The sequence below is a fragment of the Gavia stellata genome, chromosome 7, assembly GCF_030936135.1.
Source record: "Gavia stellata isolate bGavSte3 chromosome 7, bGavSte3.hap2, whole genome shotgun sequence".
Lineage (NCBI taxonomy): Eukaryota > Metazoa > Chordata > Aves > Gaviiformes > Gaviidae > Gavia > Gavia stellata.
This window is the reverse complement of record NC_082600.1, coordinates 41,910,929-41,938,334: the sequence shown is the minus strand read 5'-3', so window position 1 is coordinate 41,938,334 and position 27,406 is coordinate 41,910,929. Positions and strand designations below refer to the sequence as shown.

Here is a 27,406-nt window from a genome sequence, read left to right as displayed (position 1 = left end):
GGCCCTGCCGCCGGCGGCCGCGCGGGGCAGCCGCGCCATGGAGGCGGTCGCGCCGGGGGAAGTCAGGTAACGCTGTCCCGTAGCGGTTCCTTGGCCGGCCCTCTCCTCGCTCCCGGGGCTGCCGGGGTGGGTCCAAGCTTCCCACGGGGAGCGGCGGGGTGGGGGCCTGGCCCCAGCGAGGGCCCACAGCCGGCCGGGGCCGGGGGGTAGGGGCCGTGGCGGTGCTGTCCCCGCCGCCCCGCCCAGGGCGAAACCTTCCTGCGTGCCTGGCCGCGGAGGGGGCAGAGGGCAGGTCCCACAGCGCGCAGGTTAGTTCGGGTGCAGGCCGCGCTGCTGGAAGGTAGTGCGGTTGCAGGCTGTTAAATACGGCAACAGAGTCCCACGGACCTCGTGCAAAAACCCGAAAGTGCATGGGTATCTTCAGGCGAAAATGGGAAGGATTATACTGCCTAAATATGTGGTTACTGTGAGGTCTCTAATAATAATCCAGGTCTATTAATATTTAGTTCACAGTTATTGTGATCGAGTCTTCATGGCTGCCATCTGCGTTATATATGTTGCGTGTATATAATTAGTAAGTATTTTGTAAGCATCAGCTCTTCGTCTGCCAGTGCTAACACCTTATTCTCTTCCATGTGTGTCTGAACTCAGCATGTTGTGGGAAGTATTTTGATGACAGACACTACTGGCAGTCCGTTTTTTCAGGCAAGCCAAAAATTTGCTGTTATCTAATAGAACTAAAGGTTAACTCAAGCCTAGAGATAACCCAGAGCTGTCAGCAGGGCCATCAGAAGCCTCCCTCCCTCCTCGGTCCCACTTCAGGTAGAAGAGAAGGGTGCAGGGTTTCTCCTTTTCTGCCAATCCTGCCTCTTTCTCCATTCTTATTACTGGAACATAATAGTTGACTGTAAGGACTGCAGAGAGAGGTCTGGCTTCAAAATGCACTTGTGCTGAAATTCAGCTCTGTTAGTCACAGATTCAATTTTTTGGCAAAATTTTCAAAGTTTAAAAGGAAATGGTTTAGCGTGGAACTGAATGTGTAAGAAATTCTTCCCATATCCAAACACAGCAGTTCAAAGCCCAACACATTTTATGTCAGCACAGTTGTCTGCACTCTCTTTACTCCTTATCCCTCTTGAGGAGGACCCCCATCATCTGATCATTCAGCAGGTGTTTGGTGAACACATTTAAACATTTTCTTTATCTGCTCTTTCTAGTGTCCAAGATGAGGCTGTGGACAAAAGCACCTTTAAGAAATGCAACCAGATTGCTTTTTACAGGTAAAGAGAAGAATTGTAGTGTTGAGGTTTTGGTTTTAAAACTAGTAATATTAAAAGATACAGGAAGTAGTTACACACTGATTTTTAATCACAGCAAGTCTGCTGCTTTCAGGATTTGTCATTCAAAGTGAGCATTCCACTCACCTCTCAGCAAGCAACGATCAGCATATTTTAAAAGGTGGAATCTTACATACAAAACCCTGTCTGTTAAAATTCAAAAGAGTCAGTCCTCTCATCTGACAAAGCCCCAGCAGTATTTTAACTATAGGTACACTCAGACGCAGGTTGTTTTCTTGAGGTGGATATTTCTTGAATATCCATAGTTCAAAACAACAGAATTCTCAAGAGAAACCATTAGTCTGTCACAATAGCATAAAATATTACAGTCCTGTTGAACAAGTACCTTGGCCAGAATTCAGCATCAAATCTAAATTCTAGCTCACTAGTCTCTTAAAGCTAAGCTTACGCTAAGTGAACCTTCTCATCCCATTTCTAACTGAGATACCTCTCCTCCAGCTTTTTTTCCTCCCATCCTCCATTGTCTTCTATCCAGTGCTGCCTGGATGAAAGGAATGATTGCCCAGTGTTATACCAATTAGCCACTGACATACTGGGTTACAGTTTCAGATATTCATTTCTGTTCTGCAGGAAATTATGTTCAGAAATCCCCCATTTTGCCAGTGGGAGCAGGACTCCTTCCTCTTTTCACACCAGCCCTTTCTGGCTTCTCGCCATTTTAACTTAACACATTTAATTTCTCAGCAGGAGGTTGCCACGCTTTGGCATCATATCCTGTCTTTGCTATGCTTTTAAAATAAATCCTTTATCTGATTGCTTGCATTTGTGCAATATCTGTTTGCAAGGAAACAAAGTCAGTTTACTAATGAAGAAGCTTCCCTTTAAGGTAGCCTCCAAGACATTTATCTTCAAATAGTTCATAAAGCCTGGGGTCAGCAAGAAGCATTCTACAAACAGTTGAAAGAACTTCTGTTTCAGGGTCTCTGTCCTAAAAACATCATCAGGGCCAAAAGCTGTAGTCAAAACTCTGTAGTCAGCAGGCTTGTTGAAAAACAATTTCCTCAGTGCATATTCAGGATGTTACAAATTACAAACATATACTGCTTCATCACCACCGAAGAAGCAGCTGTTCACCAGGGGGCTGCAGACCAAGCAGGGGTATATGACAGAAAATGAAAAACAGATTATTCAGCTGAAATTTCTGGGGTCATGGAAAGAAGAAGAATGTAACTGGACAACTGAGAATTTAGCTGGACGCTGGAATTAAGACTATTATTATTTAAAAAAAACCTGTAGGGTGGTGATGGGTGACCAAACCCCTTTAACATCTCATTCATAAACATGTATGTGTGCTCAGAACTATATTCCTTCTTTTTCTCCTTGACTTGAAGCGCTGATAATAATTGTATTTGAAAAAATTCAAGACAAAAATCTTAAGTGAGGATTTCTAACAATATTATGTCCCTCTGTGTAATATAAGCCACAACAATTAGGGAGACCAAAAATATTTTTCTGTCTTGACAGGCGTCAGAAACTTCTACATCCTGGAAAATCTTTGTATCGAGCATTGTTGGATTCAGTTATGTTAAGTGATGAGAATGTCAAATTCCAAATTATTCATGAGGAGAACAAGGTGAGATCCCACCTAGCATAAGAGAGTGCTTGCAGAAAGAGCAGTGAATATTATCAACAAGTGATAATATTTGTAGGTTTTGAGATTCTTCAGTGATAGCTATTTAAGATATGATGCGAAGTATCAGCCTAAAGATGTCCCTACCGGTCAGTATTTATTTGACAACTTGAGACTGTGCAAGGAGAACAGATATTTTAAGGAACTTAAAAAAAGTCTTTAATGACTATATGAAAAAACTGAATAGAACTCTTTTTAGCTGAAAAAAAATGTTTTTAGTTTAGAGTTTTCTCCACTATTCCAAAATAATAAATTCTTTTTCTGTAATGGAATAAGAAAACCTATGTTCCAGCACCTCCTAACCATACCTTTGTATTCCTGTGTTTGCTCAAAGGCAGTTTTCTGGGAAAAAGAAGTCGTCTTCGCATTTAAGACAGTCAGGAAGAGGAGTGTCTTCTATTTCTCTAAGATAAGAGCATAGCAGCTAGCACATTCACTCAGGGAATAGTCAACCTAACCCATCCTCAGATTATGGGAGTTTGGAACTACAGTTCTATTCCATGCTCTAAGCATCACACTGTGTAGATACTGTGCATAAATGTGTTTTCTGCCTCTCTTGTTAATCCTGACCTTCTTTGCAGTCAGCACAAAAAAAGGAGCCCATTTTTTGTCTAGATTTTAAAGTAAATGAAAGACTGAAGGCTCTGTGGCTTCCTACACTATTCGGGGTTTTATACAAAGATGGCATAATGTGAAATATTTCCTAGGAAGCAGGATCTGGAACTCCAAATTAATCTTTTCTCTCTTGCCTACTCTCCCTCTGGTCTTAAGGCTCTTTCATGCCTTTGAAGAGAGCAGGGCTGATTGGGTTCCAGGTAGAGGGAAAAGATATCAGGCCAAAATTCTTCAGCCAGTTTTGTGTCTCACGGGAGGAAAGATTAAGAAAGGAAAAAACAGAAAAAAAAATCTGATTTGTGGTGTAGGGATCCTCCACAGAAGAAAAATGAGTCATTTTGTATGAGCTAGAACAGAGTGACTTCCCAGTTACCTGAACTGTAAAATAGCAAATTACAGTGGGTAGGGCAGTATTACGCATTTTCTTTAGGTGTCTTTCTGACACAGCTCATCAGTGTCAGCACCACTGTGAACACTAGTGATCACAGAGCATTGACGGTTTTGCAAAAAGCCCACATCTCAGTAGTATCCCACTCTGACGTTGACAGCACAGTAGTGAAATTGTCCAAACTTCGAGATTAGTGTATACTACCCCTGTTTTCCATGCTGCTTGTGGGGAGAGCTGCAAAATGCTAGACATGAGAGACTTGAAGATAAAGAGTCCACTTAAAAAGAGTTGCTTCTTCAAAGAGGAGAAGTAGAGTTAGCTGGTGTAAATTCAGATGGATGATGATTGTTGCTCAGCAATGCTAAAGAACATGAAGTCAGAAAGCAGGCATGTTTTTTTCCAGACACTAAGTGTTTGGTGATGTTGAGTTGAAAAGTAAGTTGGTATTTGTTATCACTACCAGTTCATCTGTTTGTTTGCTCCCAGGTTCTTCTACAAGTAGAAATTTGTGAAATAGAAGGCAATATTTTCAGGCTTAAAATTGATGAGGCATCGCCTCTCAGAGCAAGATACAAAGTTCCTGATGTTCTTATAAAGGAACCTACCACCCAGAGGTAAGTGATGGGAAGATGATGTAGCACCCTAGTAACTTATACAGCTTCATTTGCAAGGGTGTTTTCCCTTCTGCCTCATTTGCCCTATGCTACAGTTGTCTCTCTACACTACAGAGTTGTTACAGGAGGGGAAAATAAAAATGCTTGTGGTTAATTTACTTTCAAAAATTAATGTTAAATACGCAGGAGAAAGTTTTGTCATCTACATGAGAAATTAGAGGCTCTTTGACCCAATCAGAAAATAGCCTGCTTGTTACGATGCATCATTTTTACCCAAGGTATTACCTGTTAATATGAAGGGAATGCAAACTCTGGGTAGTTTTCATGGTGGTTCTGTAGCCACCTGTTGCACCATGCAGTAAACCCTGAACACAGCATGTATTTCTGAGGTTCTTTGCCTCAACATTAGCCTTGAGGTTTTTATAATGTACACGCATATTCTCAGCCCATCTTTTGTTTCAAATCGTTATTTAGTTACAGTGGATTTCACGTGCTGCCGATTGATATAAAGCTGTCGTTGCATTTCATTTGCCAGACTCTCTATATCCCAGAAGGAGGCAGGTATTTTGGTACTGTCAAGTGTTAATGAGGACTACAAACTTCAAGTCACAGCAAACCCATTCCAGATTGAGCTACGGTCCAAGGGCGAGACTGTTCTGAGCATGAATTCCAATGGGTTGTTATATTTTGAGCACCTACAACCACCTCCCAGTGATAGGTACAGTATCTGTCTTTCGCATTGTGGTATGTACTGATGGTGCTGTAGCTGAAGAGAAGCAATTCTGTGGAATTGCAATTTCTGTGATAGAAGATCTTATGCATTGAAATCTGTCTTCTCTTTTACTTCCTACAAGTAAGCACAATGGTTAAGTTTTAACAAAGAAATTCTAGATCAATTAACTGCAGACTGGTTTAATCCCTTGCAGCAGCCATGTGCAAAAATGCTAATCTCATTTAATTGCCAATTCTGTAAAACACTAAAGTATCCTGATACCCCTTGTCTTTCTTGGGAATGAGTGATGATAGTATGATGAGATTATTAGTTTCATCTCCTTTTATGACTAAACTTACTTACTTCTGAGTGGGTAAAACACTGACACAGATAGAAATAAATGTGAAGGGCCAAGGAGTCAACCTAACTCAAATAGGGAGTAAAGGTTATTTTAAGACATTGAATATTAAAATTATTTGCCAGTTAGAGCTCTCAACTATGACGTCAATTTTCAGAACAGTCAAGCACCAAAACTCTTACTTAATGTATAAGGCAATGCATAATGCTATATGAATTTTGTGTTTGAAATCCTTCCTTACGTTAAAAAAACTGATTATTTCTATGTATTTGTTTTCACTAGAAAACCTACAGCAGAAAACAAGGAGGAGGCAACAAGTAATTCCTCTAAGGTAACCCATGCTTGCTCCAATTCCAGTATGGATATTTTGTAGAAAAGCGAATTGGTTAATTAGAATCACATGTTCATGATTTCTTCTGGTACTATGTTTACAAACATAGTCTAACCACTTTCCAGGGAAGTTAAAAAAGGACCTGGTATTTCATATTGGAATATTTTGCAAATTCATAGTTGAATAAAGGTTTATGTGTTTTACCAGGGCTGTAGAGGGCATCAGTCAGGTAGATCTGACTCAAAAATTTTTTTTCTATGGCCTTTTTATTTAAAAGTTCTTTCACTTTTGTTTTCTCATCTGATTTGGAGTAGATGTGTAAAAGGGAGTTTTGTGGTGATATTCGGTCATTTTCAAATTCCCTGTTCATTGCAAAGAGAATTTCAAAAGAATGAGACCTGTTTTATAACAGTCCAAAAATATGCCTTCACATACATTCATGCTTAATACAGAAGTAAGATTCTCTCTGAAAAAAGACCAGGTCCTGGCAGTGCCTAAAGGCACACACCAGTTTTTTCAGGAGGCTGAGTTATGTCCATGATATAATTTTAGCCTCCTGTAGAGCAGATGGCTGCTTACTCCACCATCCTGTTATAAATAGCAGGAGATATGCTGCCTTCAGTGTACTTGTGTCTGAACTCTGGGTTCTGCCAGGGAGCGTGCTTGCTTTGGGGGAGTCACACAGCTGCAAGAGGCCACATCTGCTTATTCTGGGATGAACGTAGAAAAGAATACCAGGAAAGACGCTGCAAAAAGTGGAAATTCTAGGACAATGAATGGCAGGGCACAAGGCTCAAAATTTGAAGGAGGCTAAAAGTATGATTTACACACACAGGACTCTGGAGAGTCTAGAGAGTTTTTTTGTTGTCTGACCCTTACTGTTTAGGAGAGTGGGTTGGTTTCTGTTTGTATAGGTTTTCCTGTTTGGTTCCATCCATGCAATCTTTGCATTTCATGTTCAACATCCAGAAGAAAGACATTTTTTACAGTGAGAACAATCATTCACTGGAACAACCTCCCCAGGGACATGGTAGAGTCCCCATCACTGGAGGTATTCAAGATGCAATTGGACAGCATGCTAGATAATCTCATCTAGGCTCCCTTTCCCATGAAACGGTGGACCAGATGATCTGAGGTCCCTTCCAACCTGGTCTATTCTATCATTCTATGATTCTATCCAAGACCTCAGGTATTACTTTTATGCTGTAGCAGAGTGCCTGTGTGCTCCACTAGCACGTCAGTTCTTCAGTGCAAATTCCTGCAGCAGGATCTGAATTGTGGTTTGGATTTATTTATATTAACTATATTTGGCAAAAAAGCCGTTAACGATGTACAGATCTCATGGGAATAAACATATTTTTCTTAGAAATACATTGTGTGAGCAGTTGCATTTGGTAGGCTTAGCTATTTCTATTTATGCAGGAGAAAGAAGAGGATCTAGGTCTCTGGCAAGAGAAATTTGGCAGCTTCTTAGACATCAAAGCTCATGGTAAGTCTCAGTCTAGTTCTGAAAACAGCTTTACTGCTTTGTATATACCTGTGTTCATTCATATTTCTGTCTGCTTTCTGTTTAGCTGTTTAACGTATATCAGTGTCTCGCTCACTCCTTCATTTAACTTGCCTATGAGGTATCAGTGATGGGTAACAAATTTGACAAAAGTACTGGAAATATTCATTAGATTTCTGTTCAGGAGGGAACACATTAAATGTAACCCATTTCCTAAGCTCACTGTGTACCGTTTCTGACAGAGCATAACCCTGTCTGCGTTGGCTGACTGGTATATAATGCATTATTTCCTTTTATTTTCTTCTCTTTGAGTATCAGCACATAACATTGATTTCACTTGTAGTTTATTCTCACAACATATCAGAAATCATGATATCTAAGCATTATTAATTGCCACAGAAAAACTTTTAAGTGTGGGACTACAAAAGGAAATACTGAGCAGTCTTAAGGGGCAAGAAGGTTATAGAAACCTGTAGGTCAGTAGGTCAGTCACAATTTAAATTATTAATTGCCAAAATTTATTACTATCTTCTGTCTGTCCAGTTGTATTCTGCATTAATTGAGTTGGTTAGCTTTGTCCATTACCACTATCGTGCATACTTTTATAGCAACCAGCACTACCCAGCAGCTGCAGTAGGGAGAGGGAAGTCTGAAAGAGCTTCCTTTTGGTGACAAGGGCTTCTTCAGTTTACAGTCAAGACACAGAGGGGCAGGAAGCTGTTGCCCTTGTGCTTCATGCTGTATGTGATGTATTAGGCCAGCATCATGGTTTTTTTCTGTTTCTCTGTGTTGGAGGAGAAAAGTCCATATGGTCAGGTTCTGATCCTGAAGCCACTGCTTATCAGTCTACAGGATCTCTGGTCACCTGCCAAAAGTTGCTCTGGATTCAGTAATGTGACAAGATGATATCACTGGCAGAAGCTCTTGTGCATGCTACTCCCCTGGCTGAGGTTGAAGAGAAGAGCAGTAGAAAACAGGCAACTCTGACTCTAAAGTCCACTCTGCTGTACCACTGTGCTGCAAAGCTTGGCTTGTAGGTACTGGGGTAGAAACAGGAGATAATTTTAAGCAGTTTCACTACAGAATAAAGAAGTCACCCACTATTACATGTATTTTTTTCTATTGAAGTGATTAATTTTATCTTCTTAAGCAGATCAAAATCAGAACAAATACAATAAAATCTGTTTAAAACATTACCTCTACAGTACATAAGTAATAATGAAAGTGAAGTTGAGAGCAAGTATGAAAGAACTAATTATTAAAACCTGCTTTTTAATATTTTTTTTTTTCAGTTAGGTTGCTCTGCTCTTTGCTTTCAGCTAAGCCTGAGAATAGAATTCTGTGGTCTTCTCTTTTAATGTTATTCCCACAGGTCCTAGTTCTGTAGGCATGGACTTCTCTTTACATGGATTTGACCATGTTTATGGAATACCACAACACACAGAAGCACTTCTTCTCAAAAACACCAGGTAAAGGTGGTAGACTGCTAGTGAAAGCAGTATTGTTTTTGTAGAGGAGAGCTATAACATTGTCTTAATAATTTAATGCAGACAACAATTTTCCATGCAGTTTTTTTCCGAATTGCAGGATTGGTCATGTTGAAGCAGAACTCTTAGAAGAGCAATTTGGTGGGAGGATGGGAGAGTTCAGAATTCATATTTTAGGACTTAGAGCAAGTGAGCAGTAGTCTCACTGGCAGCAAAAATGTTGTTTGATTTAGATAGCTAGGACCAAAGCAAAGAAGCAGTAATCTAGGCTGTCCACATTTCAAATCTGGATGCTAAACAAAAGACCATAATACAGAGTGTTCACTGAGTGTTCACTGAGTTTAGTGGGATGGCAATAGAGCTAAAATTGGCCTAGTGCAGGAAGCTTACATATAACAAACACATCTGTTTGTTTGTCCCAGTGATGGTGATGCCTACCGGCTTTATAATTTGGATATCTTCGGCCACAAGATACATGACAAAATAGGCATTTATGGTTCAGTGCCCCTTCTCTTAGCACACAAGCCTAACAGAACTTCAGGGATCTTCTGGCTGAACTCTTCAGAAACGCTGGTGGATATTAGTACAAAGGCAGTAGCTGAGGTGAGTTGCTCACTTTCCTCAGAATTTAATAATGAAAGAAAACACTCCAGGGCAGGGCCAACAGGAACATAACAACATTATTGGAGATTTATCTTTGCGCCCTAATGAATTGTCAGTCTCTTCCTCCTGTCCCCCCTACTGCTGAATTTGTTGTATTAAACTACTGAAAAGAGCAAGGAGATGACTCTTTTCAAGAGTCAAGTTACAAGAACTTGTATCTTAACAGGTCTATGGGAGAAGGCAGAGAGGAAATACATAATGTTGGAGCAGAAAAAATGTACAGAGAATGTAGCAGGCAGAAAAAAGGGTGGACAAAAATCTTGACAGTCTCTTGGATTTGAGGAATTTTTCTGAGTTTTTAAATTCTTGGAATTGCTACACATTTCTACTTAGCAGGCTCATTCTTCTATGGAATGTAATTGACCTTCAAGAAACATAAAATGTTCAGGAAATGAACTCACTCAACTCCTGAAACACAAACATTTGAATTCTGTTAAAATTGAAACAGTGAAAAAAAATATCTTGCTTTATTCCAGCACTTCATTACAGGTTAAAATTATTGATTTTCTTTTTTACTCATCGTATAGTTATAGATATTATTCTAAGATCCTGCCGAAAAGTCTTTAATTACAGAAAAGCTTTAATTACTTTGCCCCTCATTACCCATTTTTCCGCATTAACTATTACTCTGTATTTTGTATAAGCAGTATGCAAGGTAAAGGATTTGTGAAGGATATATAAGAAACGTTCAGTGTGTATTCCTAATACCGGCCAGGTGTGTGTTAGTGAGTTTTGTGGTTTTACATCTTTGCTCCTTCATTGAACAAAAGTTTGATAGAGAGAGATATTCAGTTCTACCTTTGTTTCCTTCAAAGCACATGTCATCCAGATCTGCTGCAGAGACTGCTAAGCAGAGAGCAGTGCCTCTAACTGATGTGCGCTGGATGTCAGAAAGCGGGATCATTGATGTTTTCCTGCTGATGGGACCCACTGCATTTGATATCTTCAAGCAGTTTGCACAACTAACAGGTACTGAATCACATAATTGGAGTCAGTATGGCACATTCACCTGGGAGATTCTCTGAGGAACGTGCTGTACCCAAAAGTGGGTTGATATTTACCTAGCCCATTGTGTGCAGGAGGCCACTTGTTCCCAAACCGCAGCTGTAGAGCAAAGACTAGTGCTTTGCGAAGACAGGCCTCCATCCTTGTTTTCCCTAGCATCCGCAGCTGGTCAAACTTGGCCCTAATTGAGAAGCCAGTGTAGATGAAGAGAGGAGACACAGGGGGCTAGAACTGCCAGTCACCATCAAGACAGGCTGCTTATAATGAGAAAAGACTGAAGTTATGGAGTAACATATCCTGGAGAGTAGAGAAAGAAGATAAGTAACCATCCAGTGTGTCCATTAGGGAAGGGAGCAGAGATGGCATGCAGATATGGGAAAGGAAAGAAGCAAGACGTTCAGGAAGAGACTTAAAAAATGGAGGCAAGAGGACTAACATTTTATAAAAGCAAAATTCTTTATGTACTAAAGAGAATTAAAAGCACAGAAACATCCCTGGCAGTTCTTTAGTGTGTTAGCAATGATCATTTGCTGCACAGATGTTATGGAGAGAACGTGATTCAGCTGAACGGGAATAGGCAAGTAGCCAGATCACACTTGGGAAAGTTTCCCAGCTCCCTTTTGCCATATGCATACATACATACGCATTTTCTAATTTCACAAATTCCTAACAATTGCAATTTCATGGTTGTTCTTGTACTGCAGCACCTGTGGGCTTGTTTACACTACTCAGGTTCAAGTGGTCACAGAAATTGCATTCTACTCATTAAAATCTACTTAATTGTTTTCATTAATGACAGTTAAGCTAATCTAGAATATTTTTACATTGGAAAAAATTAAAGAATAAATTCATATTGGTTACTGGAATAACACTTCAGCATCACAGAACAGCAAGTTCCTCCTCACTCTTGTATTATCATTATAGCCCTCTGCTCTTTCTGGCTATTGAGCCCATTTTACTGTTTGTTATTTCAAGAGTTCAGTCACTTTGGTATGAAGAACATGCTCTAGACTCAACTTAGGCCAGCATTCCCTAGCTCCAGACAGATACATATTAATCATGTTAACTTTTCTAGAGTCTTTAAATAAAATCCTGAAGGGCATTAACAGTGTTATCTTCTTCATATCCTCTTCCTAGGCACTCAAGCCCTGCCCCCGCTTTTTTCTCTGGGCTACCACCAGTGCCGCTGGAATTATGAGGATGAGCAAGATGTCAGGGCAGTAGATGCTGGCTTTGATGAACATGACATTCCTTATGATGTGATGTGGCTGGACATAGAGCACACAGATGGCAAGAGGTATTTTACTTGGGACAAAAAGAAATTCCAGAACCCCAGAAAGATGCAAGAACATCTCAGGAAGAAAAAACGCAAGGTAAATAATGCAGCAGCAAGAAAATACTTCTTTGTAGTGTGAAGCTACCCAATCTAGCTTTAACCATGGTACTTCAGATACTGGAAACAGTTTAACTACAACAGAGTAAATTAGACTGTGTTTTGGTGTGGTGATGCTTCCAGTGCACCAGCTATCTTGTTTAATTCAGTTCCTCATGCCGTTTTATTATTTCATAGTTTGTTCTGTACCCTGACCATCAGGCTAAGTTTGACCCATGTGAAGCTCCATCTTACAGAAGCAGCCCAGTGCTGTCCTTGATGGGCACAGTAGAAAATTTTTCTACTTAACATGAGCTTTCACCATTGGTAGTTGCTATCCTCACTTCAGCTTTTCTTTGTATTGATAATACTTTTTATTTTCTGCTTATACTAACTGAGATTTGTCCTTTATGTTGATACGATTACTTACCATAAACTAAATGTTTTTTTCCTTCTGGTGAAGTCCTGGTGTGATGTGCAGACTGTTAGCTTAGTTAGTCTTTATTTCTGCTTTTACAGCTAAAATATTTTCCTTGGAATTATAGAGGTATTAAAATGTACACAGTTAATATCTAAAAGTTGTAGAATTGCTTAATGCTTGATCTTTGCCAAAAGTTGTTGAAATAGCATGCAAGTTTTATAATCTCTTAGTTGGAGCTATAGTACTTTCTCAGCTTTACAGCAAGGCAGTTAATGGCAGCAGAAAGTAACTGCAAAATACAATACGTGGATGTTTAAAAAAATTAGAAACTTCTGTTGCTGTTGTATGCTATACAAACTAAGATATATTTTAATGTCTTAAGGCAAATGATTTTAAGCAGGGACATGAACAGAGAAGTCAGATATTTTCCCATTCACAGAATACAGCAGTGAATTAAACATAGTGGTTTTAGGGGCTGGAGTACTTTTATCTGAAACAATGGGGTTTGGCCCTTATTTCAGAGGGGTAAGCATGAATTCATGCCCTCCTTGTAGATGCAGCTATTATACATAAGTCTAGCACAGTATATACAAGAACTGGTAACTGCTTTCTAAAATTAGTGACACAGCTACCTTCTTTACCTGAAGTGAAATCATTATCTGCCTTTTATCAAAAGTGAACTCTTACTGTTTTATTCAGTACAGTTGATGCTAATGATGCATTTTATTTTCTTATCCTGGCAGCTTGTTGTCATTGTAGATCCCCACATTAAGGTTGATCCCACGTATAGCCTGTATTCACAGGCAAAAAACAAGGGATATTTTGTGAAAGACAGAAATGGGCAAGATTTTGAGGGCATCTGTTGGCCAGGTAAAAAATCACTCTGTCTCTACATTTCAAGCTGTTTATTTTTCATGATTTTGCAGAATAGTTTAATTGGGACCCATGGAAGTGGAATTAAATTCTTTCATTCATTGCATTTTTTGTAAATATTTGTAATTTCAAATACTTTGTGGTTTCTTTGGCACAGTCATGTTCTAATGGCCTCAGCTGTACAACGTCCTCTGTTATGTCTGTTGGCTGTGCAGATAGTCCCAGTGCCTAGAGCTAAAAAAGTTGGATTTATTGATCAGAATAGCCATCCCTCTTCCCAGCTTGTCTTGGGTAATGCAGTCTGGTCTGTTGCAATGAGCACAGCTTATGTAGGCTCGATGAAATTAAGTGAACCCTGATACTGAAGACTTTGATTCAATCATATAGTGATTTGACATGTTATTTTTCATGAGGAGATCTCATGTGGGGAGGCAGAGGAGGTTGTCCCCCTTTGCAGATAGAAAGCCCACAAATCTGTCAAAGGAATCAATATGGGAAAAATCAAGGATGTATTACAACTTCTAGTAGCATGGCAGGATGTGGTTATTCAGCTTCTTACGACACTTCCCTGTTTGAGCTCAAAATACAGGGATGCTGTCTCTCCCTGGCTTCCTGTTCACATCTGAACATATTTCAAAATGCCAGCAGTCATCCTTAAATGGTGCTGAGCTTCAGACCTCCAGAATCTACGTTGGTCTGCAGAACATGGCAAGGGGTGTACTGAGTTCCAAGTCAACCTGGAATTTGCTTTTGAGCTTTTGTCTCAGAAACAGTAGCAACCACATTATTGCTGCCCATTGTGGAAAGCATCCTAGCTTTAGGCCACTGTATTTAGGTGCAAAGACAATGCAGGCATGCTCTTAAAATCAGGTAAATAATTGGGATCTCCCACATCCACAGGTTCCTCTTGTTACCTGGATTTCACCAATCCTGAAGTACGAAAATGGTATGCAGATCAATTTGCCTTCAAAACATACAAGGTATGTATTTATTTGCTCTAATCTACATATCCCAGAAAGCCTGAAAATGGGGAAAAGAGAGAAGATAAACTACTGGCTAAGCAAGTTAGTGGCTTTTGTAGCTGTATTATCATGATGTAGAGGAAAATATCTTCATAAGCTGAAGTACCACGGAATAATTTTCTCCATGGACTTGTCTACACTAAGAAAGTTGGAATCCACATGCCACCGATGAACCTGCTCACTTAGCTGCAGCAGTAGGATGGACAAACTGCAGGCATTTTAGCAAACCATAATCTAACACAGCCGTTGCAAATCCAGCTTTTACTACCATGATAGCACACAAAGAGTGATGTGGGAGTGCTCTCTCATAGCTGACGGTCACTTCCCCCTCGCCTTCCTTCCAGCACTCCTGCCTAGTGCTGAAAGTGTCTGGGTGAACACTGCTGGACAGATCCAGTTCCCACCCCCACCCCAAAGTTCTGCTTTACAGTAAGGTTGTTGAAACCACTCCCCTAGTAGATACGTGTAGCAGACATTTCCCATGCTGCTTTTCCTCTCCCATTTTTCTCTTTTAGTCTTCTCTGATTTTTTCCTCATGGCTATTTAATACTTCTCTTTTTGCTGCCTCTTTTCCCTCACCAGAAGGCAGGAATAGCAAGTATCTACTGAGTTTTGTAAGAATTGCAATAATCAAATGGGCTTGTATGCTGCCACCCTGACCAGAAGGGCCACCAAGAGAGATGAGATGAACGACTGGCAGCTTTCAAGTGACCACAGAAGTATAACTACCATGTCTTGCTTTGTTGCTGCTGTTTCTACTCATACCCCAGACTGGTCTGACACCCACTAGAGATAAACACACTAAGTCACAGCAATGGCTCTGTTCTGTCCTAATTCCAACCCTGTGTCATAGGGATCCACTAATATCCTCTTTGTGTGGAATGACATGAATGAGCCTTCCGTCTTCAAAGGGCCAGAACTAACAATGCAGAAAGATGCTGTCCACTACAACAACTGGGAGCATCGGGAAGTACACAACCTCTACGGATTCTACCAGGTAGAGTATCTGGAGACACGAACCAGCAGTTATTCTCAAGGAGTATGTCTAATGTGGTAACATACACAGTAGTAGGTATTCTGTAACCTCCATCAAGGACTGAAACTCTGCTGTGCTGGATATTGCTATATTTGAAATAAACTCTGTGATTGGTCACAAGAAAATGTGACAACATCCATGCCTCTCTACCATAACAATGTAAATGACATTGGCTGTGCCTACACAATATTAATATTTTTTCTTGTTCAAGTATATGCTAGTAAGAAAGTGTTGCTTTAATAATAGGTATTATTTGTGGGTACAGATTTCTTAATTTTCCTGCCTTGGAAGGGCTAAAAAGGCGGTGTAGCAAATATCCTAATTATAGAGTTTGTCCTCCTGACTTTTGTATTAATGATTTTCAGCAAATGGCAACTGCAGAAGGACTCATCAGACGTTCTTCAGGAAAAGAGAGACCATTTGTCCTCACACGATCTTTCTTTGCTGGATCACAGAAGTATGGTAAGGATGGACTAGCTGGATGCCTTCCATGCTGCTTTGTTCTATTAAGTTTGGTATGTAGTAGTTAAGTCTGGAGAGGACAGAAACTATCCTAGAAATACTGACATGGTGAGCTCATAAGAGTGCAAGTGATTAAAAAAAATCAGGAGAGGCTGGCAAAGTGGGTACAAGTTAAAGGCAGAATAACAACCTGTGTCCTGTGACAAACCACTACCTGCTTTTATTGCATATTTCAGGAGCATGAGCGTATCAAGAAAAAAAGTTGCAATGAACAGCAGTTCACCAGTAGTTCATGACCATTCTTGTCTTCTTTCCTTAACTGCAAGCATAAGCTGAAGCATACGCCCAACTTCCCTGTGTAATGCTGAAACTGGGTATTTCCAGGGGCAGTGTGGACTGGAGACAACACGGCAGAGTGGGGTTACTTGAAAATAGCCATTCCAATGCTTCTCACCATCAGCATGGCAGGGATTTCATTCTGTGGAGGTAAGGTGTTTAGCTGGAGTTGCTCACCATGCATAAATCATTGGTGCCACCAAGCTTGTATCCCAAGATAGACTTCAACACAGATGGTGGAAAGCTCAACAGTCCAGTGCATTTCCAGGCAGTTTCACACATTAGTCTGGTTTCAGAAGCCAATAACCTAGCTCTCACCATCATTTCTCAACTAACTCTTACGTAGTGTTCGCGTTCCATCTGGAGCAGCGGTCCTCAGGTGGTGTTCCATAGCATCACTGTGACAGTCCTGTCACTGGGAAGGCACTCACTTAGCCTCCAAAAGCTCTCTTGAGATTTTTATTAAAGGATAACTTGTTACACAAGTTTTCCACTCTTATTTGGACAAGCAGCTGCCCAACAGCAGAACTGCAAGGACACTGTGCAATGCATGGATTTATACACTTGGAATGTTTGTTAGAGGAGAACTTCACATTTTTCAGAATAATTTCCAAAAATGTGTATTTTTATTTGTCTGCGCAATATCTAGCTGATGTGGGAGGGTTTATTGGAGATCCAGAACCAGAATTACTTGTTCGCTGGTATCAGGCTGGAGCCTACCAGCCCTTCTTCAGAGGTCATTCTAACATGGAGAGCAAACGGCGAGAACCGTGGCTCTTTGGGGAGAAGAACACCCAGATCATCAGGGAAGCCATTAGAGAGCGCTACGTCCTCCTGCCATACTTATACACACTGTTCTATCGGGCACACACAGCGGCTGAACCGGTTATGAGGTAAGAGCATAAGTCAGGAGGTTTAGTGATTATCTTCAGGAAGTTACTTGGAGGAGGGAAGTTAAATTACCATCTCTTACTTTTGTGATTACTTATTTCAATTTTAAAAAGAAAAACCACAAAAATTAGTAAATTCTATTTTCATGTATTCTGCAAGCTTTCATAGGGTTCTCAGAGGAAAATTATATGTTTTGGGTTTTTTTCCAAATGACACCTGGAACACACTAATTCAATAAACACTGCACAGTCTTTAAACATGTTTTTAAAGTACTGAGGACTCCAAACTTCTCCTCATGATAAAGAGCATTACGTAGTATTCCAGCCTACACTTAAAACAGTGCTTAACGGACTCTGACGTTGCTGACCTAAAAACATAAAGGCCATTTTGCCCCTCATGAAAATATTTATTACTGCTGAATTCTTCTGTTATAAAAGCTTATTTCATTTTGATAAATTGATCATTTACCTCTGCAGTATTTCTTATCATTTTAGTAGAGAATCTAATAATCTAGAACAGAAATTAAATCAGAAAATAAACTTTTGTTCTGTTGCTCTCTAACCTCTAAGAAAGTGCCTCAGTGGAACTGAATGCAACAATCCTTTCAACAAGAGATGAATGTCATTAATCTCCCTGGTATTGCTATGTCTTTGAGATTGCCCTAGAACCGTCCTTTTGCACCACATTTACCTTTACTTATTGTTACGCAAATACAGTACATCTTCTAAGCTTTAAAAACATAAAGGTCTTTTTGAAAAGGGTTGATTGGTTTGAGTTTTGAAGATGGTTTGCATTACAGACATAGTGTGGGCATCTGTCTGCACACATATAGGTGTAGATGCCCCTGTTATACGCACTGATGTAGACAGTGGGTTTCTGTCTTTTTTGAAATGAAGCTTATGTTGACATGTGCACCGCCCCCAATATTAAATAAAACTTCAATTATGTGAAATTTGCTGCAGTAGGTACAGAATTAGAGAGGAAGCATAGTATTTTTCTCATTGAGACAAGCAGAGTGGAAAACGTATCTCATTAGCAAGCACATGAACAGCAGGGCTGCAGTGAATAAGTGGATGCCTGTGAGTGAGCAGGTGAACCAGGCTTTTTGTGTAAGGAAACCCAGACCCTGTCTCTGAATGAGCTATTATTGTCATAATCTCTCAAACTTTGAATATACAGCTCCTGTTCTGTAACCAGATGGTTATTGCACTACCCTGTTTTGAGACAGACTGAAAATGAACTAGTACAGTTTTTTTCAGTCATGACCAGGCAGAGACAAGCTATAAGGCAGTAGTGCGCTGTGCTGCAGGGACTAGCTCATCAGGTGTCAGCATTGCTGCTAGCCTGTGACAGAAAGGCTTGTCCATCTCTCCTTTGCTAGAAGGAAGGTCTACATAGTGCAAGTTTGTAAGGAAGAAGGCAGGAGGGAAGAAAGGCTGCAGGAAGCTAAACCATAGGTATAGTGGAGTGTCTTAACCCATGTTGTACTGGGAACTCTCATCAGTGACTCAAAAGGGGTACTTTAAGGCACAGAAGAGGACCTTGCCCTATCTTCAGTTCTTGATAGCTGTACCTTGTAAAGAGAGGGAGAAAATGGAGCCTGAAAATGCCAGAAGGCCTTGAACAGGCTGGTGGAAGAGGAGAAACTAACTGAATCCCACTGTCTTTTTACAGGCCTCTCTGGATAGAGTTTCCAGGGAAAATAGAAACTTTTGGCGTGGAAAATGAGTACATGCTGGGTAAGCAGGTGTCGTCTCATTCTCTGGAATTTGAGTTAAATGTTTTTGAGGTGATAGAGTGTCGCATGACAAAAAGAAAACATGAAAACTCTGCCCAAGACTTTTAAAAAATTATATTGTAACTGAATAAAGAACCTGAGACCTCTTTAAGGGACCTGGTTTTAACAGCGCTTTGAAAACAGGGGTCATATGAGATGCAAAAACTGAGTTCAGTCTCACTAGTCACTTTGAAAAAACATTGTCTGTTTTGACCTGAAACGTGGAAGTTCACTGTAGCAGCTAAGATGACAATCTGCTTCAGAAATTACAGTAGCAAACAACTGCCATCCAAAGGTGATTGGTTTTTACTCCAGTATGGCTGGCTGCTAAAATCCATTTTCTCAGAAATTAAGCTTAAGAGATGAATGTGTTTGTGTAAAGCACATTCCACCTATACAGGAGGAGAGAATGGGAGGGGAATGTTTCATTTCATTATTTTTTGTAACCTCTGGGCTCAAGAGTGCCTACTAATGGCTTTCAAATTAAGGGACATTCACTTCTCATGCAGAAATCTGACCAAGGTAGGCAGGACACCGCAGCGAAGCTAAGTGTGGTGAAGCAGAGCATTTTGGAGGACTCTGGGAGTTCAGCTTGCATCACCAGTGGGCAAGGAGGGAAGTTTATCAAACTGTACAGTCTATATACATTAATGTATTTTTTTTAGGAGTAAAGAAGAACCCTCTGCAGTGCAATAAGCTTTAGCAGATTTTTTTTTTTTACAAGGACATCCCTGTCTTCCACTCTTTTGGTTAGAAAAGCGTATTTTTTTGTTCAACCAAAGAGCAAAAAGGCAGTCATCTCTTAGACTATGAGGGACCCAGAAGTGCCTCCAAGATGGTGGGTATACAATGCAGCGCAGCTGCATCCCAGTGCCATAACAGAATAAAACCCAAGCAGCCATCAGCTCCCTACACATGCCTTTTTTTCCAGTAGAAAGTGAAGATAAGCACATGGTGTGCCCAACAAGCCCCTAAAATAGTTATGGGAGGCTGACAACCCCAGAGCACACAGCTGCTGCTCCAATAAGATGCAGCCTTGAGGACCACAGCCATGTTTATGTTTTTCTCCAGGAAATGCTTTGTTGGTGCATCCAGTCACGGAGCAGGAGGCCAAGGCAGTGAGTGTTCTGCTTCCAGGGTCAGAGGAGGTGAGGATGAATATGAAGCTGCTCGGCTGTTCAGCCCAAAGAAGTATTATACAGCAACCTTCCAGCTCCCCGTTTCATAACTGCTGAGCACTGCCGGTGTGCTAAGTGCTGGCTGGCCATTCTGTGCCACTCTTAACCTTCCTTCCATCTCGATACCTTGCATGCTTGGCTCACAGTAAAGTTACTTTCTTGCTTTTCCAAGAGTCGCTGCACAAATCTCAGGTCTCCTACAATTTAAATCTCCCCTCAAGGCTTGCTGCTTCTCATGGGACACTAAAAAACAGCTTCACTAAATTGTCAATTCCCTTTTTTCATGTATTTCTCTTTGGGTTAAACTTCTCTTTTATGTGGAAGAAAAGGGATCTTTGAAGAAAGGTCATAAGGAAATCGGAGGGAAGCCGCAGGGAGGGAAAATTATAACAGGGAAATAAAAGCCTCAGTAGCCTGGGATGTGTGTAGCAAAGACTTTGACGTGTACAGAGATCAGTTCCTCTCTGAAGTTATTTATCCACAGGATGGCACTGTGATCCATTCCTACACAGCGTTTGGCTGCAGCAGCTGAGAGGTGGATGAAGGGAAGGAATTTGGGGAAAATAGTTCCTAAGGGAAAGCCTGAGACTCTAGCGAGGAATGAGAGGAAAGACAGCAGCAAAAGGGAGCGTGTGAGACCATGCAGAGCCTTGTGACTCCATTAGTGCACCTGAGGACATTTAGAATTCTTCTCAATATAAGGAGAAAAACAGACTAGGCTCTCCAAATAAGTTAAAAAAAATGTTTTTATCAAGATCTCTAACTGCCTGGCACACTTAAAGCAGTTAAAACTGCTAGCAAATGTAGTGCATGAGAAGTTTCAGATGTAGCTGTCTTTTGTGACCTGTTATTAGCAACTTTGTTAATTTTCACTTCAATATAAATATGCTTATTCTGGAACACAGCATTTCTAGATAAAAAAAAAAAGAAAGGTATTTCATTGTTTTGCACTTCCAGATGCTTTAAGACATACAAGATGTTATGCAAACTGTAGGAAAGATCAGCTTATTTTTGTGCTTCAGGAATGAGTATTTATTCTTTCCATCCAGAAGGTCGTTTGATTTAAAAAGTAAATGCTACTTCTTGCACATCAAATAGGTTGTTAGGAATAGTGACAGTAAGGTTAAGCGGAAGAGTAACTGCATCTTCAGAAGGAACAGACCTTGCCATATATGTCATGCTCATTCTTTTTTCATTTTTCCTAGATTTGGTATGATTTCAGAAAATTTAAACGAATGGAAGATCTAGGCACTCTGAAGATCCCAGTAACACTGGAGAATGTATGTTTTTGTTTTAAAATACTACTTTCCATTGAGCAGAAAAAAAACCAAATAGGCTTTTGTTTTGTCAACATTCAAAATCAGAAAAGTGACATTTCAATTTCCTTGCAGGAATGTAATCTAAAATAGCTTTTGTAGAGAAGTCCCATCTCCTTTGTTGTTAGATGGAACACTTATGTGTCCTGGTGGTAGAGAAAGATGAGATGATGTAAGGGTGACTTCTCCAAGCAAAGATATTTTGCTTGTACACATGCAGGAAGATTACTACTATTCCCATTGTTAGTTGAATAGCTTGCTTTATGTACTCATGGTAAAAGTTAATTTCTGAGCTTTGATAAGAGCAAGCTTCAGTTATCTCTGTTCCAAGTTAAAATTACATGATCAGAGTATATGAACCTTTCTACCCTGGCTTTGTTTTTCAGATTCCTGTATTCCAGCGGGGAGGCACTGTGATACCTCTGAAGACCGCGGCTGGAAAATCCACTGAATGGATGATAGATATTTCTTATGAACTCCACGTGGCCCTGGACACAGAGGTACTCTGAGATGACATTCCCTTTACAAAGTTGTCTTTTACTCCATCTGATCTTTTTAGGTCTTTGCTGCCTGTTCGATCAGCACAATGGGATCTGCATCTGTATGCTCAGTGGCTCTCCTCCACTTCTGTTTGGCAGGGCTCCCATCTCCCTCCCACTGTTCCCTCAAAGTAGGACCATCTGAGTATAGCAGAGGCAGAAGATTTTTCTGACCTTTCTCAGCCCTCCTCTAGTCCCTTGGAGGAAGGAGCAGAGAATGACCAGGCCACAAATTTCCTCTTGGACACCGAGAAAGAACTTCACACAACTGTCTTTTCTAATAAATGAGGTGACACCTGGCACTCACATCAATTTACAAAACCAGGATGTCCAAGTCTTCAGGCACTCTCAGAGCTGGGTTCCCTGAGCCTTCCGGGGATACAAGTCACTAAAGAAAAAGAAACACATGCCCTTCACTATGAAGTATAACATAGAGTGAGACATTTTTAGTTTCATTATCCAGCACTAGAAGCTACTGTTAATTTCTACTCCATCTTGTGTGTCACAGGCCTGTGCAATAGGTGAGCTCTACCTAGATGATGGGCATTCATTTCAGTATCTCCACAAGAAGCAGTTCCTGTATCGGAAATTCACTTTCTGCAAGAACGTTCTCTCTTCCAGGTAACAGCAATTATGGACAAAAGCCACCAAACACACTGTCATTGGAAATGCCTTTTCTAGTTCATGGGCCTTCTTACAAATGTAGAAGTATTAGTCTCCTCTATTGCTTAGTGAAGGCCCAGAGCATGCAGAATCTGCCATGAAACTGCAGAGGTAAACAATGTTCTGCATAAGTCTAAACCAGCAACACTTGAAATACTGAGTTGTCTCATATTGCTTCAGTCTAGTCAAATCTACAGATTCTACAGATTTACTCAAATACGAAGAAAGTCATCAGCAAGAGTAAAGCCTATCAGAGAGATAAAAGGAGATAAACGGGGAGATTTGCAAATAGGCAACACCTGGAGTGTTTGTATTTTCTAAGATGTATTTTTCTAAGATCATCTTCACTGTGGGGGTGGTTGGTCACTGGAACACGCTCCCCAAGGAAGTGGTCAAGGCACCAACCCTGCCAGAGTTCAAGGAGCATCTGGACAATGCTCTTAGTCATATGATTTAGTTTTAGGTAGTCCTGCGAGGAGGAGGAGATTGGACTCAATGATCCTTATGGGTCACTTCCAACTTATGAGGGAACCACAAACAGGCAGTGTTACATGTAGTCTCCAAAATTCATCAACAAATACACCATATATATTAGCATGGTAAAATATACAAGAAAAGCACTTGAAAGGAAGCACAAGGGGACACAACCTGCAAAGGTTGAGTCAAACAACCTAAAAGCCAAAAATATCCATAGCTGCTTGTAAGGAAGGAAATGTCACTATGACACTTTTACTATTGAGGTATGTTGCCCATGAGGCTGTGCAGTGCATAAATGGTCAATTTACAGGCATTTCTTTATTCCTTCAGGGTTCAAAAATATGCAGAAGGTGGTCCTAAAACTGCAAAATTTAACACAGAGCAAAACTGTGGACTAGCTTGGACAATGTAGTTGAAAGTATGCTTCAAATATCTTTATCTGGGATACAAAATCCAAAAAGCTTAAAAATTCAGGATGGAAAAGAATAATGTTGCTATATTGCTAGCAAATCTGGACGTTGGAAAAAAGTCATTTTGAGATGAATGATATATTTTGTTCACTCTGGAAAGGAGAGTTTCATTTTGATTTGAGGTTTTTTTAGCGCTTTTTAATAAAACTTAAGTTAGTTACAAAATGAAAGATGTGCCTCAGATTGAAACATCTTACTTGAAAAATGTTAAAATTAGCTTTACATTTATACTTAGGAGTTTTAACTACCATTTTGCAAAAATCCAGAGCTTTTGTGGTTGTCAAAGCCATGCTTTTTGCCATAAAATATCTTCTCAAACTTTTTTTCCTCTAACTTTGAAATCTGCTATGCAGTGAAAAATTAGCTGATAATGGAAGAAAGTTTTACTTGTTTCAAGAGAAAGGTAAATAGAGGAAAGGAAGCCAGTATAGGGAACTTTCAGGGTGAGACTGAAGTAGTACTTTCTCTGTATGATGCTGAACTTCTACTGATGGACAGAAACTAATGTATATGAAATAATTTTCTTTTTTTCAGCTGCACGAATGAAACTGGACAATACCACACTACATGTGTGGTTGAACGGGTGATAGTTCTGGGATTTGGGCAGCAACCCACTTTTGTGACAGCCTGTTCCAAGGGTAATGACTGACTTTATTTTACTACAATTTTTTGAAATATTGTTGCTCTGCTGCCATTCACTAGAGGTGGCAAACTGATAGCTCTGTAGAGGAAGTGTTACAGCATAGGGAGAATCTTTGTTTAGTTTTATTTGCTACTTTTTTGATATCAAGGACAGAATTTAGTGAAAGGAGCCAGCAGTTACTCACCACTAATATTACACGCAGAACTAAAGAACCCTTCCTTTGTAAGGCAGTAGATACATCAGTAAAAGTGGTTCAGAATTAACAAGTTCAGGTAACTTTGTCCTGCACAGAATATGACCAGAGGTAGCACTTCAAATGAAGGATGATTTGCTCAGATCTGTAAGCCTGCCTGGTCTAGAACAGGAAACTTGCAGACAAAACCAAGAGTACTTTTCTGTTCTCCTGCTCATTCAAAAGTGTCTGGAGTTTGTGACTATGTGGGGATCTCTAGGAGTTGTGTGGGATTCCGTATGGATAGGCAGTAGCATCTACAGAAAGGGCTTATAATTTCTGGCTGCTTTCCAAGCACGTCTCTTCACTTGGGGAATGGTGTGGACATGGACTTTCTGCCTCCACCTGTCAATCTCGAGGACTTTTAGGGTGCTTGGAGGAAAACCTATGCTGAAACAAGGGTTATTTTTTTCAGAAAAATCCTTGAATAGTTCCACAGTTTGATGTACCATAGTTTGAAAGGTCAAAAAAAAGAAATAGTTTTTCCAATTCTGCTACACTCTTATGTGTATACTTAGCAGAGTGGCAGGGACAGTCTCAATTAACAACTGGAGGGAGTCATGTGTAACTGTTTCAGAAGGGTTCTTCTTAAATCATATAGTAAACTCTCTTGTCCTGTTCAGATGGGAAAGAAAAAGAAGTGGTGTTCACATACGATATGAAGACCTCTGCGCTGACGCTGGAAAATTTAGCCCTGAGTGTTGGTGCTGACTGGGAGATTTGCATCAACTGAAAGGAGACGTAATTGCTTCAGAGAATTCAGTGAGAGGTTGAGGGGAAATAAGTTGGGAGGACTTAAAATGCTCACTTCAAGCCAATGAAATCAAGGAACATATTTCCCACCCGCATCCCCAAACTAACATTTCCTACAATTTTTCTTTTAAAGCAGTAATTTAAACTTTGATAGCTCTTCTATTTGGCAAAAGTAATAGCACTAGGATTGTATCTTTGGGGAAAAAAGCTATTTACTATCTGCTCCAGGCTAGCTTCAGTTAGGCATTAAGATTGAGTTTTGCCTTCACTTGAACCAAAAAATCATAAATTCATGGGGTAAGATTGTGGCTTGTTGGCATCGGGTTTAATGTATTTGGGAATCCCACTATTCAGAGACTGGAGTACTTGAGCAGATCTGGGTCAGTTCAACAAGCAGCATCAGTAGATATGCCGGACGCAGAGGTTATCATCGGAGTTCTGCCTGCAAGCTGCCTTGTGAAAACAAACACAGAAGGAGCCACCCAGTGTGATTACAGACACTTCCCTTTTCCAGTCCTTATGACAATGCAAAATGAGGCAGTCTGTACAGTAAAGTAAACAACAGGCTAGCCAAACAGTTCAGTCACTGAAGGTAAGGTTTGAGTAGGTTGTGCCAGTCAGCTGTGTGATAGTAAAAGTCAGTAATATGGGAGTGCAGAATTCTTTTCAATAGCAGGCTTTGAAACTGGTATTTGGATTTTGAAAAGGCACAGGTCTACGTAAGTGCAATACTGGCTTAGGGTAGCAGCTAGAGTCACACAGAGAAATTTTCCATGTTATTGCTCCCCTCTTTCTGCAAGTACTACTTAAAAAAAAAAAAGTCTTTTGTTAGGAAAGAATTGGCATTGTTGGATGATTGGATGTCATTGGTTAAAGCCACCACTCTGCTCTGTTTCTCCACGTCTTCCAACTCTTGCCAAGGTTTGGCTTCCTTTACACATATTTTAGTAATTTCTTGGTCAGTTTTTAGTATCTGGGTGAGATTGGAGCTTGGTATTTATGAAGCACATTTTTAACTTTAATGGGATTAATTCTGCATTTAGCCATCCCACTTCATGCTTATCACCCTAATGTTCCCTTGCCTCCTTTTCCCACCATCTCTGCAAACAGAACTGGTGTGTCCTGATGCTTTCATCTCTTTCAAAACTCAGAGACATCCTTAGTCCTACATCACCTACATCCTGCTATTCCCACAGCCCTTTCCATATCAGGCATCTCTTTTGGCAGGCTACCGTTGCGCCATGGATCAAGTTGTTTGCCCTTTCCATTTGCTACACTTGTCAACTACATTATTTTAAAACCGGCTCTGCTTTGAGTCAAACCTGAAGGAAGATAAGGAAGTATTTTCTAAAACCATCAGTAAATTAACTCTTAGGAAACAGAAAAGGGTGGTCACCAATTTTGCCGACTAAAGGTAACATAACGGTCCATTTGTACGTTGTTCCCTACTCTTCTTACTGAGTCCTCCCTGTGCTTGGTCAGTCATTCCCACCTGCTGCTGTTTGTCCTTTGTAGGGCAGATTTCTGGGAATAGCAAGTGTGAGAGCAAACTGTGACTACTCCGCTCTTGACTACCAAGCGTAGTTTGTTCCCCACCAGACCCTTAGGTTCCTTCTTTTTTATTCTGCAGAGCTGTTTGTCAGCCCCTTCTAGCAGGCAGTGTGAGCCTCCACTCCAGGAACTGGCAGCCTAAATACTGCTGTGCTTAATGCAGGCGAGTTAATCCAGGTAAAACAGTAGCAAATAGATCTTTCACATCTGTGAGAAGAGAGACAGGCCCTATTTTTCTATCAGCTTCTGAGCTTTAATTGACAATTGCTTCTTATGTTTAAGCATAGCAGTGCTTCTGACAGGATATAATCATTGTCTGGAGCATTTTAATGAAATGTTTTAACTGGTACTTCTGAAGTTGGAAAGTAAGTGAAATAAAGTAACAATGAAGCAAGTTACATGGCTTATTCCTTCCAACCTTCTTTCTACTGTTGAGAATCACTACTAAGTATTCTTCCAAGAGTATCTGGTTCAAGTGAAGGACTAGATTTTATACTCTGGCCCTCAGTATATCTGCACTGTAGTAAGTACTCATGAGTCAAATTTTCAGTGGTATGAAGTGCCAAACTTCTATGGGTTTCGATAGGAGTTAGTTGCTGAAAGTTTTAGCAGTTGTGTCTTCAGATCTGAGGAAGTAAATTTAAAAGAATATAATTTACATTGATATTTGTAGCAACTCACATACTTTTCCACTTTTCCTATTTATGCCGTAAAGGAAGAAATAAA

At 40.3% G+C, this 27,406-nt stretch overlaps 1 protein-coding gene across 1 annotated transcript; it reads left to right on the top strand.

The window, feature by feature from the left end:
* The first annotated feature begins 37 nt into the window (after positions 1-37).
* Positions 38-27,257, top strand: GANC (glucosidase alpha, neutral C). Its single transcript, XM_059819253.1, has 24 exons — positions 38-66; positions 1,218-1,280; positions 2,823-2,931; positions 4,478-4,605; positions 5,141-5,323; positions 5,958-6,006; positions 7,429-7,495; positions 8,886-8,982; positions 9,423-9,603; positions 10,479-10,632; positions 11,806-12,041; positions 13,205-13,331; positions 14,235-14,314; positions 15,210-15,353; positions 15,758-15,854; positions 16,239-16,340; positions 16,840-17,083; positions 18,756-18,820; positions 19,930-20,006; positions 21,242-21,316; positions 21,739-21,852; positions 22,400-22,512; positions 24,036-24,139; positions 25,000-27,257. Exons 1-24 carry the CDS (start codon positions 38-40, stop codon positions 25,107-25,109), a joined length of 2,748 nt encoding a protein of 915 aa, XP_059675236.1. The 3' UTR covers positions 25,110-27,257.
* Positions 27,258-27,406: the final 149 nt, after the last annotated feature.